Source organism: Mastigoproctus giganteus, chromosome 2 (assembly GCF_048544385.1).
Source record: "Mastigoproctus giganteus isolate SK-2022 chromosome 2, ASM4854438v1, whole genome shotgun sequence".
Lineage (NCBI taxonomy): Eukaryota > Metazoa > Arthropoda > Arachnida > Uropygi > Thelyphonidae > Mastigoproctus > Mastigoproctus giganteus.
This window is the reverse complement of record NC_143576.1, coordinates 30,448,391-30,470,309: the sequence shown is the minus strand read 5'-3', so window position 1 is coordinate 30,470,309 and position 21,919 is coordinate 30,448,391. Positions and strand designations below refer to the sequence as shown.

Below are 21,919 nucleotides of genomic sequence, written 5' to 3'. Positions count from 1 at the left end.
TAAACAACAATTTCTCCATTTCATGGATGGGTTCCTGTCGTTGTTTTGTTACAATTGTAGACTTAATAGGTGCAGAACCTTTCACAGCTTCCCGAATTCTTTCTTTGTCCTTAAGTATCGTCGATACCGTGGAATGTGATAACTTCGTCACGTGCTATCATATTCACTTTCTTTCCGCCTTCATACTGCTGGATAATTTTCATTTTACACTCTAAATCAATAGTTTTCCTTGAGTTTTTAGCTAGCGTTTATGTAGATAAAGGCATTTTCTGTTTACTAAACATTTTATGCGTATTTCAGTAGAATTTTAATTAATACACCACACGCAACAGATGCTTGAAAGCGACTGGGTGTATGTGAGAGAGAGCGACTGAGTGTATGTGGTTGAGGGGGAGAAGACAGAGAGTGGTAATCAATGGACACTACTCATCGTGGACTAATGTTATTAGTGGAGTCCCTCAGGGCTCAGTGTTGGGTCCATTATTGTTTTCTGTATTTATAAATGATATTGATGATGGTATATCAAGCTTAATGTCCAAGTTTGCAGACGATACAAAGGTTGGCAGGGTTGTCAAGGACACTACTGACACTATGCTGCTGCAACAGGATCTGGAAAGGTTTAGCAGATGGGCTGAGAGGTGGCAAATGAAGTTTAACATTGACAAATGTAAAGTACTACGCATGGGAAACAGCAACCCCAGAGCAACGTATCAACTCTGTGGTACTACACTGACAGTGGTAGAGAATGAAAGGGACCTGGGTGTGGTTGTGCAGGCGGGCTGCAAGAATAGCTCATGGTGTATTGTCAATGATATATAGGAATTTTTCTAGCAGGGATAAGGAGGTGATTATTCCCTTGTATAAGGCAATGGTCAGGCCACACCTAGAGTACTGTATACAGGTCTGGAGGCCTCATTTCAAGAAGGATGTACAGCTGCTGGAACGAGTACAGAGAAGGGCAACAAGATTAGTGAATGGAACAAAGTGGTGCTCTTACGAAGAAAGGCTTAAGTTTTGCAAATTACAGTGTTTTGAGACTAGGCACCAACGAGGTGATCTGATAGAGGTGTATAAAGCTTTGAATGGTTTGAGCATGCTCAATGCTGATGGGATTCTTCCTCTCGCTCAGAATAATCACCTGAGAGGGCATAACTTCAAATTGAGGAAAGACAGATGTAGGATAGACGTGCGGAAATTTGCCTTTAGCCAGTGGGTGGTTAGTTGGTGGAACAGACTTCCATCCCTTGTCGTGGAAGTTGATAGCCTAAATAAGTTTAAGGCTCAGCTGGACAGGTATTTCGAACGAACAGAGGGGTGAAGTGGAAGCGGTTTTTTTTTGGCTGATGCTGCATAAGCTTGCTTTCTTGCATCAAATGCCTCTACTAATGCTAATGATTGTAATGCAGTCACTACCCAGGTTCGATTATTTCAAGGTCAATGATGAAGCACCTCTTAGTACAGCACTTGATAATCCAATTGTTGTTATTCGGTTTGTTAGTGCATCAGCAACTGAGGTTATAATGCACGAGAGTGATAATCCAGTGGTAATAAGTTAAATCGCCAGATGAGAGATTAATGCTTTAGTATATGAGTGTAATATAGGAGGATACTGTAAAGGTGCTTTACATTTAATGACACATGTTAAAGCTTTTCAGGGACCTTCTCTTATTTATTTTTAAATTTTCTTTCCTATGATCTTCCTAAATTATACCATCTTATTTTAAATTGTTGTTTGGGAGGGGAGGCGTTTGGCCATAATGGTTTACGGAATATTATTTCTGCATAACTGCGTTTGAAGACTTGCCTGTTGCGTTGAACTAATTACTTTGAATAATAAAGTGCTATCTAATATTCTTTTTTGAAACCAAAATTGAAAAGCTTATTTAATGAGAACCTAAGCACGATTATTTTTGTGAGTAATAGATAATTTTAATTTGTAATCCGTTTGATGCATTAAGCAGTTGAACACTTTAATAGGTTTTCCTTATGTGGCTGGACAAGAAGACAGCCAGATATCGAATATTGATCGCCTGCATGGCCATTTGTTTAGCAAATATGATAGCAGTATCAGACCTGGAGTGCATCATTCAAATATTACGAAAGTAGGAGTTTTCTTATTTCCTAAGTTTCTCTTAGAAGTGGTAAGCATCTTATTTTATGTATTAAAATGTTAATTATGAAATTATGATTTAGTTTTATGTATATTTGCGTTTGGTTTAGACCAGTCGATCAGCTGGGTCGACATTCAAATTTACATTTTGTTTGATATATTTTTGCTTATTTAACGTTCAGGGGAGTGACCAAGAAATACTTTACGATTTGCGCTTCGCTGTTCATTATTTTCTTTCTAGTCGGTCATATAGAGGAATCCGTTGATATTTGGTTGAATATCGGTCAACGACTACAATATCACTTTCGGAGTTCACGTGCTGATTTTCCTTAAAGTGGTGGTGCTAGTGAATTTCATTTATTTATTAAAACTAAAACCTAGGCACCTCCGAGGTGATCTGATTGAGGTGTATACGACCTTGAATGGTTTGAGCAAGCTCAATGCTGATGGGATTCTTACTTTTGCTCAGATTACGCACCTGAGAGGATGTAAATTCATACTGAGGAAACATGTGCAGTAATTTCCCTTTAGCTAGCGGGTGATCGAATGCTGGAACAAACTCCCATCTGTCTAGTGGAAGTTGATAGCTTAAATAAATTCAAGGAAGAACTCGACAAACTTTTGGAGCGAATGGATGGGTGAAATGGGAACGGTTTTTTTTTTTTTTTTTTTTGCTGATGATGTATAAGCTTTCTTTCTTGATCTCATTAGATGATGAGATCAAGAATGGCAGATGATGAAATCATTTCTTGATTTCATCATCTGTCTCTACTAATTCTAATATTCCACAGTTGTGAAGCGGCACAAAAAATTTTGTTGTGCCTGCGAATCGTGAGATTCGCAGGCACAACAAAATTTCAGTCGGCAGTGTCGATTCAATTCACGAGATCCCTGAAAATGAAAAAGGTTAGTGCGCGATGGATGCCACAAATGTTGACAGATATGCAAAGCGAATGTGCATCACCAACTTAAACAGGCTTTGTGAGGATTCACGAAATTTCTGTTCCCGGTTTGTTACAACGTATGAAACATATATCCATCACATGACCCAGACTTAAAAACAAAGTAATGTGGCATTCCTGTTCTCCACCTCCTAAGAAGTTACGTGTTGCTCCGTCAGCTGACAAAATGATGATATCATTTTTTTTGGGATGCAGAAAGCATCGCCATGATTGACTACCTGGGAAAGGATACCACTGTCATTGGTGCATACTACAGCAATCTCATAACGCAACTTTGTGACACCATCAAGGAAAAGCGGCGTGGAAAACTGCGAAAAGTCGTCCTGCGCCTTCACCACACTGCATCCAGTTGCACCCGCAGTTTGCGATGATCGCCATACAGACTGCAGGATTTCGGGTGCTTCAGCTGACTGCAGCAGCGACCATCTCACATCCGTGTAAAGAGATATCCCTCCGAATATGAGATGGTCGCTGCTGTGAGCGCCTCGTTGAAGGATCAAGATAAAGAATTTCTTTTTTTGGAGTACTAGAGTCGGTGGGAAAAGAGTACTGCAGTGGCCGAGGACTATGTAGAAAAATAAAAAGGGAATCATAATGGTACGGCTTTCCTGTATGTGTTAGAATATGAACCTTTTGAACTATCCTCGTATAATACCTTTTATCTTATACAGTATAACACACGTACACAAGCATATATTTCTCTAATATACGAGTATAACACTCAAGAAGGTGATGCAAATAAAAACTGAGGGGAAGAGGTCCAGAAGGATACAGAAGTTAACATAATGATGAATTGAGAGTGGATATGCAGAAATGAAGAGGACTGAGGATAGGGAGATATGGAAAGTGGTTTTTGAATTGTGTTCTTGGATCTGTTTACGGCAGAACACTGCCATAAAAAAATTTGACCTGTGGCTGAAATAGTCAAAAGGAGCAGCCAAAAATTAGTACTGAACAATTAAAAAGCACGTCTGCAATACAAAGGTGACAAAATTATCAGTGGCTGAAAAAAAAACGTTGCAGTGTATACAACAGCATATGCTTCCGGTCATCGATGGAATCCGAAATCCCAGTTTTTCCGAAGTAAGCTGAAAAAAAAAAAAAACTCACTCGCAGAAACCGCACCATTTTCAAAAGGATCAATAGAATGTCCTCATTCACTGATGAAATGAAATACTGCTATGAAATTTCTTTAACTTAAATTGTTTTTCTGTAGTTAAAAAATATTAGCAATGCTTACGGTTTTTTCGTGTACTTTATGGACAGCGGACCCCCCTTCCCCAATAGTAGTTGTTTCACTGAATTTAATTTATTTAATTTTGCAGAATGAAGCACAACAGACTTTTACAATGGACTGCTGGATATATTTGGTAAGCAAAATCAATATATGCTGAAGGAAACCTTTAATATTAACCAGTTGATGCATTCTGTTTCTTTAACAATGTTCTAATTCGCAAAATTTTTCCTTCGAAAATGCTTCTTCGGCAATAATATGACTAGTGTTCATTCAGTTTTCTTAAAATTTAATCTAATACAAAACTTTTCCGAGTACTCTACACTCTGTACAAGATGTATATTTGTGCAATGGCAACAGAAACAGTTTGCTTCGACGTTTTCTCATTTTAATAGATGGATTTTTATGACGCGGCGACTGAAATCATCAAAATTCGGCGACGAAGTACGCGACAATTTCACTGATGTTTTTGTAATAGGGGCATCAGCGATAAGCCATACTGCTTCGTATATATTGTCTGCAAATTGCAGGTGTTCTGTGGTTGATTTTCTGTTTTCTGGACGAAAAACCCTAGTTTCAAGGAGGAAAAAACCATGCTACTCTCGCCTGAGACCGACTAACTCAGCCACGTTGAGGAAAAAGGCCCATAAAAAGCTCTAGAGTCATGGACAGGACTTTTCCACCGGCGTGGGGAAGGCGACAATTCTACTAACTGTGCTACCCACAAAGTCGACAATTCCACTGAATGAATGTTGCTATTATTTGAGTCTGGTGGTGGTGGTGGATTTTATGGATTTTCTTTACCATTTATATGGTAATGGTTTTTGTAGAGCAGAGCAGTAAGGGGTATAGAAATGGAAGTGATGGATAACGTAGATTTTGGTACAGACTTCTCAGAATTCGAAATGTAGCGTGCAAGGGGATCGAAAGACTCTTTATGCGAGAACCTCATTTCAGTCTGTGTCCAATACATTGTGGAAAAGGCCCATAATGCACAGTGTTTTTAATGAGGTGCCAGTGGTTCCCCCACAAAACTGCACTTAGTGGCACAGTTAAAATGCAAGGCTGTAAAGCTAGATGAGGGAGAGTTGATGAGGGAGATGTTGGGTACCACAAGTTGCGAGTTTTTCATCTGGCCACTTAGTTACTGGGAGGTGTAATCACCAAGGAAAGCACCTCCCAGAATCGTTCCACGGCTGAAGAAGCCAGGACAGAAGAGGGGCATTTATGAAGCTGGCTCTGCTCTGACCAGGACAAGAGTAGAGGACAGTTTAAAGAGAGGAATAAAACACATAGGATAGAGAAGGACAGGTAAAGCAGGGATGAGGAGGAATGATAGGGAAGGCATCCACCTGGCAAGTGTGAACTTAAAGTAGTTGGGAGCTATGAAGAAGGGTGGGATAGGGTGCCAAGAAAAGTAAAAGGATGGTAGGCAGAGAAAGCCATAGTGTTTGCAGGGCGATCATCGAATACCCACATAGGAAGTGCCTAAGGTAACCGAGCAGAGCAGAGAAACCCACAGAGGGCAGTATACCGTCAGCACGAAGGAGGCCAGGACGCAGAGGTGCCAGGCATAGAAGACCAATCTAGGTAACCTGAACCAGCAAAAAGAAGCAAAGCCAAGTGATGGTGGTGAGATGACTGCCTGTGGTAAGTGGCATTAGCTGCAGATGGAATACTACACTTGGGGTAGTGCAAGCAGGTGTTGTGTCCAGCTGCATTGGAAGATAGTTTTAGCCTAGGAGGTCTTTGGATGTGATAAGCTGATGCTCAGGTTACAATGTCATGATACCCAGTGCTTGCAGTAGATTCAGTTTAAGGTTAAGATAGATTGGACAAATGTTCATGATGTGGTGCAAAGTTTTCTTTTCTGGATCCCATTTATACTGCAATTTACTATTGAAGGATCCATGTCCTGCAAGGAGAAAAGTTTTTTTGGTTTAGATTCAGACATTAAATGGTTATCTTATTCATGATAGTCACGTTGGGAAAACTTTTCTGGTTATTTCACCCTTTGGGCTGGCTGTCCACCTGTTCTGTCACTGGCTGACAAATCTCCCAGATACGTCTGTTCAGCCGACAGATATCAGGGCCTGTCTTGGTTCTGATATTGAAGATCTCTGCAGTAACATTATGTTTAACAGCTTGAGAGAGCCCACAGTGGGCCACATGGAGGTCAAGGGGAAGTTTCCTGTAAGGACAAGTGCAACAGTGGAAGTGGTCTGACACACCATGGAAAGCTGAAGAAGGATGGTTCTCTGCATGTAAAGTTGTTTAGCTAAAGGGATTTTCTGTGCGGTGGAATTAAACCGTACTGTATGCCGCTCCATACTTGATAATAGGGACAAAAACAGAGTCATACATCAAGTGAAGAGCCGTGCCCTTCAAACCCCAATCTCTTCTTGTAATTCTGGCAAGAAGAGTAGCATACTTCTTTGATTTTTCTCTGAGGTGCTGGACATGTGGCATGAAGGTCAGCTTTTTATCAAAATAATGCCAAGATGTTTGACAGAGCAGCGCTTTGGAGAAACTTATCTTGGAAACGAGGAGGTTTATGCACATGAAGCGTACCATTCAGCTTTAATGTGCAACATTTGTTTGGAGGAAACTGTAAGCTTGTGAGTGTAGGTCCAAGTCAGAAGCTCCTTTAAGATGTTGTTGGCAGTAGTTTCCAAGGCCATTCTTGAAGGTCCATCCGCAACAATGATCAGGTCGTCAGCATAAGAGGACATAGCAAAATTAGGGAATGAGCGAGCCATCCACTCATCAAGGACCATGTTCCATGCCAATGGGCCAATAATCGAACCTAGGAGCAGCCCCTGGTGATGGGTGTGGAAATGCTGCGAAAGCAGGTCGAGATGGTCATTTTCCAGTTGGAGAAATAACTCTGGAGACAGTGACACATCTCTGTAGAACAGCTAGCTTTGCATGCTGTACGGATAACACTGGGCCACCAGACAAAGTCAAAAACGCCTTAGAAATTGATGAAAATTGAATATACATACTTGGAAGTAGAAGTGGTGGGACTCCGTAAGATGTTATTCAAGGCCTGGACACCATCATCAATATATTACAATTCAAATATGCATTACCTGAACTTAAAGTTCATCAATGCAATACAAATAATTTAGAAACATGACCTACTTGGTCCTTACTGCATCTGAAAATATTCAGACATAGCAGCAAGATTTACAGCCACATGGAGGCGGGTCAATACTATTTAATTCACAATAATGACTTCAACAATTCCTTTGCCTTAAGTATAAAACTTTGTATAAATAAAAATACTATTTTACTATCGATGGAAATAACTATATTTACACTATACACTTCATTATAAATAAAAATATTTAAAACCTCACATTAAAAACCTCTCTCAAATACTGTAAAAACATTATACGGTATACATTTCTTTTTCTGCCGAAAGCCATGCGGCTCCAGAGGTGAGAAATTTCCCTCATCATCTTTAATCTTACAACACTATACAAATTACATTCCACAATGTGTTTGCTAGTCTCCAGTGCTCTATATCAGCACCTGGAATCATCTACAAGCCCAAGCTGCTATAACCTCAACCCATGCCCAGTGACAACCACTGGAATAAGCCCATCTGTGGCAAATTCATTTTCTCACTAGAACCAACATCAGGGATAAATTTATATGTGATTCTTCCTTTTTCAGAAGTTCTCTAATGATCCTGCCATATTTCCATAACCTCCTGCTCAATTTTCTTTTACTCCACCTTATTACTATTTTGGAGTACTCCTTTCCTATAATAGGACACGAATATATCCCACTTATTTCTACAGCTTGATTTCTTCCTGTTCTATATATCAAACTTCTTTTAATTATAACTAAATCTATTGGTTTTGGACAGGCTATGATATGCAGGCCATCGTTGGAGACTGTCCTACAGACTCTTGTGATACTCAGAAGGGCAGACCTCTATGCTGCATATAGTTGCCTTCTTATCATCACATTATCCATGGCTAAGCCCCAACCACCATTTATATAAGATGTCTAGCACCATTCCCTTTATTCCCCATTCGACTCTCAATCTTTTTAGTTTCCCATACACAACCTTTACTTTCTCCCTCAACATCTGAACATGTGACAGGAAACTCAGGCTAGGATCCAAAATAACTCCAAGGTACCTGACTCAGAGGAAAAGCTTAATGCTAGCCTTCTAGATCTCACTATTAATACTCAGTGCCCTTTTAGAATCATACATTTAGACTTAGTTAAGGAGATCGTCAACTTATGTTTACTCATCCATTTCTACATTCCAAGTGCGATTTATGCTTTATTTTCAATCGTAAGCCTTGAATTCCCATATATTAATATTACTACATCATCTGTGTAAGCTATTAACTCATTTCCATTCCATTGTTGATTTAATAGTTTGCCTAGAACATAGTTCTACATATAGGGTCCAATAATGTGAGGAGTCCCTATGGAACTCCTCACATTACTTTTCTTTCCATTCTTTCAAATCCATTTCTAACTACCACTTTTCTACTGTCAAAGTAGTTATGCATCAGTCTATATCTATATATGTGTGCATATTGTAAAAAATATGACCAATAAAAATAAAGATGATGGTAGTACGAAATGCCCAGAAAGCCAAAGGCCAAAAAAGATAGCCAAAAAAGTAGTAACCTTTAAAATAAAAATTGCAACAAAATGTCAAAAGAAAGTAACAGTAGCCTCCATCAGATAAAGGCAGGAAAAAATTATTTGCGACACTTCAAAACGAGGAAAAAAAGCAATGGAATTAGTAAAAAAATATCTGATGATGGCAAAGTGAAAATTGATACATGATCAGGTATTTCATCGGGGGACTACACCTAACCATGCATCAAAGGACTGCGTTTCCATACTTGCCAATAGTTAAGCAAGAGAAAATTTAAAAAATAAAAATTGTAAATGAAACGGAAAGATATTTCTTACATAGTATGGACAAGGTAGTCCCTACGAAGTTTTTAAAAAGATACAGTTATATATAATTATATACAATAATACTTTTAAAAAGATACAATTAATATATATATATATATTCACTGGGCATTCTATTTGTCTCATTCACCTCATTATACTTTCCCATCATGAGAAATTGAAGGTCCTTCGAAATCAAGAAAAATACCGACAATATACTTTTCCAAGGAGTATCTCACTTTCAATATAATTTCAGTTATGACATCCTCAGCAGATCTGCCCATCCTAAATCCATATTACCGATTTGATTTCTGATGCTTATTCCTATAGGCTCTATTTAATCGCTCCATTATCATTCGCTCTAAAACTGTCCCAATTACAGAAAAAATGCCATTGGCAATAGGATGAGGGGATCATGCTTTTCTCTATCTTTGCCTGTCAACAACATCTTAATTTATACAGGGTGTCTCAAAAATATTGGTACAAACGTTTAGGGGAGGTAGGTTAGGCCTGACGTAGCTCAGTGGTCAGGAGCGAGGTGCATAGCACGCGTTCGTTGAGTGGACCGGAATTCAAGCCCGTGACTACTAAATACAATAAATATTTGTATTGACGATTTATTGTAAACTGTACTGACTTGGTTGTCGTGCCGGAGTATAAACAGAAAATTTATTTTATTTTTATTTTGTAACATCTAAAGGAATGTGAATCGCATAGGAACCCATAACCGGAAACGTCACCGTAAGTTGGTACACAGTGCTGTTCATCAGTTCGCGAGAGGGAAAATTTCTGGTTTACTCATTCAAGCAGTAGTCGCCGCACGAAGAGCATGCATCGATATACGAACTGTGAGCTGGCAGACATGCACCTAGTGTATGGATTAGCAGAGGGCAATGGACGAGCCACTCAATGAATTTAGGGAGAACGCTTCCCGGATGTACCGGACCACCATTTGTTTGCACGTGTGCATCAAAATTTGTGTGATTATGGGTCATTTAGAAGTAACAGTGGTGTAGGCAGACCACATTCGACGCGAACTCCCGCCATGGAAGAAAGTGTGTTGAATGCCGTCCAGAATAATCCTACTACCGGTACACGTGCCATTCCCTCTGCCTTAGAAGTGTCTCCTTGCAGTGTACAGCGTATCTGGCACCACGATTCCTTACACCCCTTTCATTTCCAAAGGGTTCAGTTACTGCTCCCCCAAGATCATCCTGCATGTGTGGTTTTTGCACAGTGGTTTCTCCAAGAAAGTGTTCAAGACTTGAATTTTCCAGCCTTTTTCCAGGTCACGGATGAGGCTTATTTCACTCGGGAAGGCTTATTCAATCAGCACAATGCTCATGTGTGGGCTCACAACAACCCACACAGTGTGCGCCCCCATGCAGCACAACATCGCTTCGCAATAAATGTGTGGGCAGGTATGGTCGGTGACTGCTTAGTCGGCCCATACCTGTTACCATCCTGCATGAACTCCGCTAAATATCGGATCTTTCTTGAACAAGTTCTACCAGGGTTACTTGACGATGTTCCAGAAAATGTGACGCAACATTTGGTTTCAACATGGTGACCATTTGAACAGGCATTTTGGGCGTCGATGGATTGGCCGTGGTGGACCCATTGCCTGGTCCCCACACTCACCTGATTTATCAAGCCTTGATTTCTTTCTGTGGGGGCCCTCAAATCTATCGTGTATGAATCGCCTGTGGAGACGGAAATGGATCTCATGGCGAGACTCGTCTGCGCTGCTGCTACTGTCAAAGAAACTCCAGGTGTGTTCGACCGTGACCGCCAATCCATGCTGCGTTGGTGTCTCGCATGCATCGCGTCTCATGGTGGAACCTTCGAGCATCTGTTGTAACATCATGAAATGCATTCATCTCGTACGCCATTGTTAATATTATGTGAAATAAATGTTTGCCACTAATTACTGTCTTGTGTCATTTCTGCTTCTTGTGCCTCTGCTACTACTTTCCCGTGACGTTTCCGGTTATGGGTTCCTATGCGATTCACATTCCTTTAGATGTTACCTACCTCCCCTAAACATTTGTACCAATATTTTTGAGACACCCTGTAGTTTCCTTCCACTTCTCAGGGATTACACCCGCCTTCAAACATTGATTATAAAGAGAAAGCATAATTTTGTGCCATTGTTCAACAAGTTCTTTAACAACTTCTACCAATACATTATCTATTCCTCATCTGTCCCAAAGCCAACTTGAAATCATTGACTGTGAATAATCCTTCATTTACATCATTGTGATACTAATTATTTCTAATCCTAATATCACTTTGTAATTCAGTTGCTCCTTCTTCACTATCATATGGTAATAATTCCTCTAGTATTCAAAGTATAGACTCATCCCAAATTTTAGTCTCTTGAGATCATTTTTGAATGGTATGCTGCACTTGTTCAATTTTCACCTTCTCCATCATCAATTTATATGGTAATCCCCATGGATTCATATTTCATTTTTCTCTAACAAAGTCTTTCCATGCCTCACTCTTTCTAATCTCTCTGTTATACTGGTTCTTGACTACCATATATATACCTGTTCTCCTGGCTCTCTTATACTTTCTTCTTATTTTATTAACCAATTTCCACTTATTAGTAAATCCACTGTGCCATCAAGGCACTGATTCAACCTTCTTTTTACCTCTCCTCATAGAGCCATAAGCTTCAAACAGTAACATATTAACAAACTGCCCACTCAGTTGCCAGAATGCAATTTCATTTCTACTCTTCTTCCACTGTTAATTTACTTCTTATAATTTGCCTAAACTTCTCCCAGTCCACGGTACTCACCAAAAGTCTATCCGCATCTCTCTATTACTTTCTCTCCTTTCTAAACTTTCAACATCAAATCGCAATGCTATGATTGCTCATGATCAAATTAACTTTTACTCTCCAATTTTTTATTTTGTTCACTATATAAGGTGACATCTATATTTGACTCACCCAATGACGATGAGAAAGTACTTAGCTGTCCAAATTCATTAACCACCTCCAATCTGTTCGCATTAAAACAATCTTCAAACCTAAAATCTCTATTCTCTGTCTCCATGCTCCCCCATAGCACTGAATTTGCAGTTGTATCAATACCTATTATTATAGTCTCACCAGCTAATTCTGTACACACTTTATCTGTATACTGTAAATAGGCTTGTGGCTCATTTCAGAACTGGGAACATATACTCACAAGATATATCACATATCATTTTTGCCCAATGATTTCAGCACAAACACCATGTGAGAAACTATATCTTTGTTGCAACCAATTCACAATTGCACAAAATAACTGCAACCTGGCAACCTTGACCATGCTGCATAACCTTATATTCTAGAGGATATCCTCTAGAATATAAGGTGTATAGCTCCTGTACAAGGATACAGTGACATTCCTCTTTTCTTGTTTTTTCTGCCAACTGTAAAGTCACCGGGTAAGAGCACTGATCATTTATCTCTACAATTTTTAACCCATAATTATATCCTGTAATATCTTTATCCATAATTAAGCCTATTTTTAACTTGTTCTATATAGCTTATATAAACTGGACATTCTCTACCTCATATAGAATGGTCAGCACTTCTATCCTGCTTTTTACAATTTATACATGTTAGCTTTTCTGGAGTTTTGTCAATGATATACATGAATTTTGCTATCAGGGATAAGGGAGGTGATTATCCCATTATATACAGCAATGATTGGGTCACATCTTCAGTACTGCATATAGGTCTGGAGGCTTTATTTTAGGAAGAACAGAGCTGCTGGAATGTTATTTTGGTTTTTTTTTTAGGAGCATTAGCAACTAAGGCCATATTGCTCCGGAGATATTTGGTGGGCACGGGCTCAAACCCCGGTCTAATCAAGAAGCGTGTGCTATGTACTGCTGCTCCTATCCACCTGGCTATGGAGACTTGCTGGAATGAGTACAGAGAAGGACAAATGAGATTGGTGAGGGGAACAAAGGAGTGCTCTTAAGAAGAAAGGCTTCATTTCTGCAAATAGCAGCATCTGGAGACTAAGCACCTGCAATGTGTGCTAATTGAGGTGTTTAAGGCTTTGCATGGATTAAGCAAGCTCCATGCTAGTGGGAGTCTTCTTCATGCTCTGACTACACACACAGAGCATAAATTCAAATTGAGGAAGGACAGTTGCAGAATAGATGTGTGGAAGTTGCCTTTAGCCAGTGGATAGTTGGTTACTGGAACAAACTTCCATCTGTTGTTGTGAAAGTTGAGAGCTTAAATAAATTCAAGGAAAAAATAGACAAACTATGGGAGAAAATGGATAGGTGAAATGGGAAGTGTTTTTTTTTTTTTTTTTTGGTTGATGCTGTATAAGTTTACTTTCCTGCATCATTTGCCACTGCTAATGCTAAATTACATTCAGAAGTATCAATCAACAATAAACGAGAATGAAATGATCATTTGGTAGTTAATTTGAAAGAATGACAAGTGATAATGAAGGACTGGAGACCTTCGGGTCCCTCGGTAACAACTGTCTTTAGAGAGACAATTTGCGTACTATTATGCATATTCCCAGCAGTAAACATTTCTTTACAAATAAAGAAATTGCCAATATACTCTGAAATTGGCATCTGTCAATTGTGTTGAGTAGTGCAGATCAAATAATTTGTAAAAATGCACAGAGTATTCTAGACTGGTGGACATATGCTAAAGTTCAGTCAGTAGGTTACACACTTATCCTCCATAAATCAAACTGCAGTTGTGCACAAAGATCAAGCAGCTGATCAAAATGAAAATGACCACATGTACACATCATTCTAAGTCTTGAATATGGATGTACAACATGGGTAACTGGTGGAGATGTCTGATGCCTACATCTCTCATCCGGTTTGTGAAAGGTTATGGTATCACGTACGAGCTGCCAAACCTAAGTCATCAAATGAAGAAGTAGGAATTGCAGAAACATGGTGTCACTCAGAAATAAGTGATGCTGAATTCGAATATAGGGGACTACAATGTATACAGGAAGGACAGACAGGACAGGAGAGGTGGTGGGCATTATGCTGTTAGTTAGGAAGTATATTAAATCTAAGGTAGTGCATCCAGTTGATATGAATGACAAGTGCAATGATGAGTCAGTTTAGTGTGATATAAACACTGGGAAAACAAAACTGAAAGTAACAGCTTGTTACTAATAGTGGTCTAATGTAATATTAGCCTAATAACCATGATGAGTATACCAAACAGCTATATAGAGAAATAAAGTGGGCCAGCAAATCAGATTGTCGTATAATAGGGGATTTTAACTTCCCAGATATTGACTGGAACTTGTGGGTTAGTCACTTGCACACTAGCAAAACTCTTGTGGATTCATTGGATGATTGTTTCCTATAGCAGCATGTTCAAGAGGCAAGTAATACCCTTGCCTCTTGAACATATCAACATCGAACATATCACTGCTGATAATCATATCAAGGGTATTACTCCCTCATAGAGGGAGTAATACCCTTGATATGATTATCAGCAGTGATTATTCATGCATTGAGAATCTGCAGATAGAGGAACCACTAGGTGGCATTGATCACAATGTACTGATGTTAGATTTACTCAAAGATGTAACTACCATCACGAGTAAAGGAAGGGTTTTTGCTTTCATAAAGGTGACAACAGTGGTCTCAGACAGTTTTTCTTCTTTTTCTTCCTTCCAGTATTAATCTTTGCTGGGATCTGCCTCGTCTCTCCTTCCTCAGGGTTTGTAGTTTAGAATCTCTTCAGGATAGCATCCGTCCTCTATTCTCTCTACATGGTATGAGTCCATAATAATCAGTACTGAAGTTGTCTGGTTCTGACAGGATGTCTTTATTTCTTTTCATGTCAAGTCTGGTATAGCCTGCAGTTCTGCACTAGTCAACCTCCTCCTATCCCCTTTGCTCATTGTCCATGCCACAGAGCCATAGGTTAGGATAGACCTGGCAAGGGGGTTATGTATCAGTATCCTTGTTTTCTTATGCACCAAATTAGATTTGAAAATATGGTTTATAGTTTTAGTAATTCCTATGCAATTATTAATTTTTTGCTCAATATCTTTTACTTTTTCATATGACAGGTAGTATCCTAGGTATTTGAAAATGTTAACTTGTGTGATAATATTATTGTCAATGCAGATCTTGCTTCTTATTGGATCTCTTCCTTTAAATGCCATCACTTTTGTCTTTGAAGTTGAAATTTCCATATTAAATGATTTTTTATTTTGTTTAATGAGAAGATGGCTTTCTACAATGAATTCTCATTTTCTTCTATTAGAACCTGGTCATCAGCAAAAAGTATTAGCATTAGCAGAGGCATATGATGCAAGAAAGCAAGCTTATGAGGCATCAGCCAAAAAAAAAAAAAAAAAACTTCCAATTCATCCCTCCGTTCGTTCGAAATACCTGTCCAGCTGAGCCTTAAATTTATTTAGGCTATCAACCTCCAACAACAAGGGATGGAAGTCTGTTCCACCAACCAACTACCCGCTGGCTAAAGGCAAATTTCCGCACATCTATCCTACATTTGTCTTTCCTCAATTTGAATTTATGCCCTCTCAGGTGATTATTCTGAGCAAGAGGCAGAATCCCATCAGCATTGAGCATGCTCAAACCATTCAAGGCTTTACACCTCTATCAGATCACCTCGCCGGTGCCTAGTCTCCAGACAATGTAATTTGCAAAACTTAAGCCTTTCTTCGTAAGAGCAACCCTTTGTTCCAATCACTAATCTTGTTGCCCTTCTCTGTACTGTAGTGTCCATTCTTGCTTTGTGGCTAATTTTGATGCCTGTCTTAGAGATTTTCCTCCATTTTCTTATAATATGAATTACATACATGTCAAATAGAAGCGGGGACAGTCCACATTCCTGTCACACCACTGTGTTTATTATCTCCAATTCAGTTTATGATTCAATCTTAATTTTTATTCTATTATTTTAATAGATATTGAGCGTGGCCTCGATCAATTGGTTCGGTTTATTGTCTTCTTTTAAAATTTCAAATAATTTTGATCGGTTCACCTTGTCAAAGGCTTTTTTGTAATCTAGATTTTGTAATCCAAATTAAGCTCTCTTCTTTTTTTCTATCGGGAGCTTAAGTGTGAAGTAAGCGTCGGTGCATGATCTTCCCCTCCTGAACTCTTTTTGTTTTTCTCTAAGGATGTTTTCGTAGTATTTACTAAGTTTCAGTTTTAAAAGGCTTGAGTACACTTTATATCCTGAGTTTAGTAGACTGAGTCCTTTGTAGTTATTGCAGTCGTTTATATTGCCTTTTTTGAAAATTGGCAGTACAAGAGCATTTTGCCAGCTACCTGGTGGCTCGCAAAAATCGCATTCATCAGTTCAAGTAGCTTAATTTCAAAATGTTTTCCTGAATATTTGATGAGCTCTATGTTAATTCCATCTTTGCCTGGACATTTTTGGTTTTACTATTTTAAGCACTGTTTCCAGTTGTTTGTTAGTGACGGCTTCTTTATATTATTGTTAGATGTTGTTTTAGGCAGAGGAGAATCAACTGTGGTCCATAGGTTTTTATAATAGTTGAATGAATCTTCTAGCATCATTGTGTTAATTTTGACTCTTTCCTTGTTATTGTTCATTTGTCTTATTACTTTGTATACTCTAGTACGTGGTTCATTAATGTCTTTTTCTAAGTTGGTGACAAAATTGTTCCATTGATCTTTGTCTTTTTCGTGTTTCTCTTTTGGCTATGGTGCTTTATCATTTATATTCCACTTAATCTTCTAGTTTTTTTGTGGTTATCCATTTTTTATATGCATTCCTTTTTTTCTAAATTATAGTGCTGATTTCTGCATCCCACTGTCGCAATCACTTTTTTCTCTGCCATCTTTTTTTTTCACACTGAGTGTTGCCTCTGCTTCCAAGATTTGCAAAAATAGCCCCAGTTATCTTGCATATTTACTCCTGCAAGAGAAGTTGTTAATTTCTTATCTATTTCTTGTTGGCATTTCTTCCATATTTCGGAATCATTTAGGTAGCTTACTTTATATAGACATTCTTGAGATGGTTGTTCCTTTTTATGCCTCAGCCATAGTGGAGGGAATCTCAAGGTAGTCAGTTAAGAAGTGGTCTGATTCAATTCATATCCTCTACAAACTCATGTCGAGTATGAATTTTTTAAATACTTATATTACGAGTAGAAGGAAGGGGTTGAATTACATTGGGCCAACTGATGTGTGAAGGGGTTGAATCACATTGGGCCAATAGGTTTACTGTTGAAGACCTTGCTCATGTTGTGGGACAAACTGAATAGGTATTTTGCATCTATATTTTCACATGAGAAATTCTTTAGGGAAGTGGATGTCAGAAGTTTATCAAACTTCTGGCATCCTCTTACCTTAAGCAAACTCTTACCTTAGTAGTAATGATTATGAGTGCATCCTTGGATTCAGGGGAGGTCCCTATGGACTGGAGATGTGCGAATGTATCCCAATTCATAAAGGGGGATCAAAAGGCAACATGAGTAATTACAGACCTGTTAGCTTAACGTCTGTTCCGGGGAAAATAACGGAATCACTGGATCAAGAATAATGCAGGATCATCTGGACAGGCATGCAATTATACAGCAATCAAAGCATGGATTTGTTAAGGGGCGACTTTGTCTAACCAATCAGATAGGTTACTATGATGCAGTGACCAAGGAACTTGATGCAAAAAATATAATTTTGACATTATATACTTGGATTTCAGGAAGGCTTTTGATACTGATGCACATAAAAGACTGCTGTATACAAAGTGGAGCAACATCCTGAAAGAGGCCTCTGAGGTCGGGAAAATTCATGTCTAGGAAATAAGTGGACTCATACACCAACCATTAAATGAATTTTACTTTAACTAAAATTTACAAATAAATATATATGAAAAAACAAATTATATCGTTAACTATAATTTACAATAAACTGATGGCTGTATATTATGGAATACTAAAACTATAATAAAATCATTTACTATAAAATATGCTAAAATATAAAAATTAAAAGTGCTAAAAAACCTGAAGCTTTCGAGAGCGTCAGCTCCCTTCTTCAACAGTGATAAGACTTCCTGCAACATCTCCTTATATAACAGGCTCACGATACCTCCACACGTGGTATTCCTCCACGTGGTTCCCTCGGTGCATGGGCAGAACCAGAAGTGGAAATGGCTCAGTTACGGGGCAAACAAAATTGTTCATCCATACTACGGACAACTGCTTCAAAAATAGGATGTATGCATATACCTCTATCTCTATTCATGGTATTCTTACTGGATGAGCCAATCCATAAACCTTCTAGCCACTTACACTCTAGTACCCATGCGCGTGGTCCACAATGATCGCGTTCTCTGGGGAGATTTGATGCTGCTTCTCCCAAAAATGTTCGGCCACAGCAGACTTATAATCAGCGGTTCTTATAGCATTTAAATGCTCCCCCAGACGATCCCTGAGCCGTTGTTTTGTTCCCCCCCACATAACACTCCCCACAATCCGGACATTCTATTCTGTATACAACTCCACTACTGAGGTCTTTTGGTATACGGTCTTTGACCTGGGATACAGCTGTGCACAGCCACCGCCCAGGAAGCTGTACACAGCGTGTCTTATAACCCTGTAAAATTCTCGCTAAATGCTCAGTAATGCCCAGATAGTAGGGGATGTATGCGGTGGCTACCGGAACGAACGGCTCTCTACGTTCAGACACTCCTCTACTATATCTGTCCAGGATCCCCTGGGGGTATCCGCATTTTCTAAGGTCTGCCGTGACACAATTAATTTCCTTTTCTTTATCCTCAGAGGTGGTGCAGTGTGATCCTGCTCTATCAAATAGAGCTTTTACTACACCGTTCTTATATTGTCCAGCTTGTGCTGAGTTGTAGTGGGTGTATTGGCCTCCACACATGGGTTTCTTAAACACTGACATCTTAAGTCTGGAACCCATCCTAGAGACCAATACATCCAAAAAACGGTGTCTGAACGTAGGGAGCCATTCGTTCTGGTAGCCACCGCATACATCCCCCTACTATCCGGGCCTTACTGAGCGTTTAGCGAGAATTTTATGGGGTTATAAGACATGCTGTGTACAGCTTCCCGGGCGGAGGCTGTGCACAGCTGTATCCCAGGTCAAAGACCGTATACCAAAAGACCTCAGTATTAGTATTAGTAATGGCCACATGGCGCAAGAAAGCCTATGGCTTATGCTGCACCAGCCAAAAAAAAAAAAAATCCGAACAAAACAATGATAAAAACAAAACAAAAAAAAAATAAATAAAATAAAATAATAATAATAATAATAATTACTAAAAAAAAAGGATATTAACTATCAAACTATCATCCTATGCGTTTCCCTTACCCGAAAGTACTATCCAGATGACCTTTGAATTTCCCCAAACTGTCGGCCTCTACCACCCATGAAGGCAACTTATTCCAGTAATTTATAACTCGCTGGCTAAAATAAAACTTCCTGCAGTCCAATCTAAACATTTCCCCCCCGTAACTTGAATTTATGTCCCCTAGTTCTAGCATCATAATTTATAATCTTAAAAATTTCGTCCTCATTCATTTTACTGATGCCTCTCAGAGCCTTAAACACCTCAATCAAATCTCCTCTAAGGTGTCTAGTGTCCAAACTCTGCAACCCACATATTCGAAGTCTTTCTTCATAAGGACGCCCTTTTGCCGATCTCACCAGGCGAGTTACCCGTCTTTGAACCCTTTCAAGAAGCTCGATGTCTTTCTTTAGGTGCGGTCTCCATACTTGAACACAGTATTCCAAGTGTGGTCTAACATAAGCCTTATATAATGGGATTATCACGTCCCTATCTCTACTTGCAAAAGTTCGATAGATCATCGATACGACACCATGGGCCTTCCTTGCAACCTGTTTACAATGCTCAGAGAATTTCATGTCTGACCATATCGTAACACCCAAGTCCCTTTCCTCCAGTACTGGATTTAGTTGAACTCCACCAAGTGAATAAGTTATTTTGGGATTACTGTTTCCCAGGTGTTAATACCTTACACTTTGTTGGATTAAAGCATAGCTGCCATTTTTCTGACCATTCCTGGAGTCTATCTAGGTCTCTCTGAAGAAGCTCAGCTTCACAGTGATCATTAACTACTCTACCAATTTTAACATCATCTGCAAATTTAGACATCACGCCCTCTATCCCTTCATCAATGTCGTTTATGAAAATTAAAAACAACAGTGGTCCTAATACTGATCCTTGGGGAACCCCACTTCTTACATCAACCCAATCTGAGGAATAGCCATTTATCACAACCCTCTGCCTCCTACCCTGAAGCCATCTTGCTATCCATCTAAGGATTTTCCCAGTGATTCCAACCTGTTCCAGCTTATAAAGCAACCCCTCATGTGGGACTGAGTCAAAAGCTTTGCTGAAATCTAAATAAACAATGTCGAAATTATTCCCTAAATCCAGCTCGTGAGTGACCCTTTCGAAATAGCGAACCAGATTTGTTAAACATGATTTTCCCTTTACAAAACCATGCTGAGTATCCTTGAGAATTTCAATTCGATCCAAATGATCCTGAATTCCACCCTTGATCATTGCCTCCATGATTTTCCCTACTACTGAAGTCAGACTGACAGGTCGATAATTTCCAACTTCACTTTTAGAGCCACCCTTATGTATGGGAGATGCATTTGCACTTTTCCAATCCAACGGAATCTCCCCAGAGTCTAGTGATGTTCGCATAATTAGCCTCAATGGTTCAATGCACTCACTTGCCGCCTCCCTTAAGATTATAGGGTATATTCCATCAACTCCAGGAGCCTTACTGGTCTGTAGGCTTGAAAGTTTTTTCATTAAATAATCTTGCAAAATTTCAATATCATTAATTACATATTTTTTAACTTCACTCCCACAATTTCCCATTGCCACAAAAGGTTTTTCATTTGTAAATATCGACGCAAAATAACTGTTGAGTTCATCTGCAACGGCAGCTGGTGTATTTAATACTATCCCCTTTCCCTTACGTAAAGGTCCGATCTGGTTTGTCCTGTTCTTTTTGGCATTTATATATGTGAAGAATTCTTTATCCCCCCTCTTTGCTCTGTTTGCTAGTGATTTCTCATACACTGCCTTTGCCTGTCGAACCTTTTCTGTGGCTCTATTACACATCACCTTGTAGCTGTTATAGGCTTCAGTACTTTTTATTGCTCTGTAACCTTTCCATGACACCTTTTTCTGCTCAAGTAATGTGGCAACTTCACTGTTCATCCAACTTGGAACCCTCCTCGTGGAGTATTTCTTTAATGGTATATATGCATTCAAGGCATCTGTGATTAATGTTTTAAAAGCGTACCATAGTTCAAATGTATTCATTCTCTGTGCGATATCTACCCAGTTAAAAGGGGTCATGTAGTACCTTAAGGCATCGTAATTTCCTTTTCTGAAGTTAAAACCCATTCCTTTGCCTTTTACTACTGCTACCTCTCTCGTCATCATCCACCATAGAACTCTGTGATCACTTCCTGCTACTGGTTCCTCTACTGTCAGCCCTGTTATGTCATCTGATTCATGGGTGATGATGAGGTCTAGGATATTCTTTTCTCTAGTACTTTCCCTGACATGTTGATACAAATAACAGTCATCTAGTTGATTTAAAAATTTTGTTCCCCATGTCGAGTTTCCTTCCCATTTACTCCAATCAATTAGTGGCAAGT

The 21,919-nt window shown here is 39.1% G+C and overlaps 1 protein-coding gene across 1 annotated transcript in view; it reads left to right on the top strand.

Moving 5' to 3' along the window:
* LOC150089244 (neuronal acetylcholine receptor subunit alpha-10-like) overlaps nt 1-21,919 on the top strand; it is a 114,295-nt gene that overhangs the window by 18,264 nt on the left and 74,112 nt on the right. The window contains exons 2-3 of the mRNA XM_090390400.1: nt 1,978-2,141; nt 4,398-4,442. Of these exons, the coding sequence (XP_090246526.1) occupies nt 1,978-2,141; nt 4,398-4,442 (209 nt within the window). The remainder of the gene's footprint in view (nt 1-1,977; nt 2,142-4,397; nt 4,443-21,919) is intronic.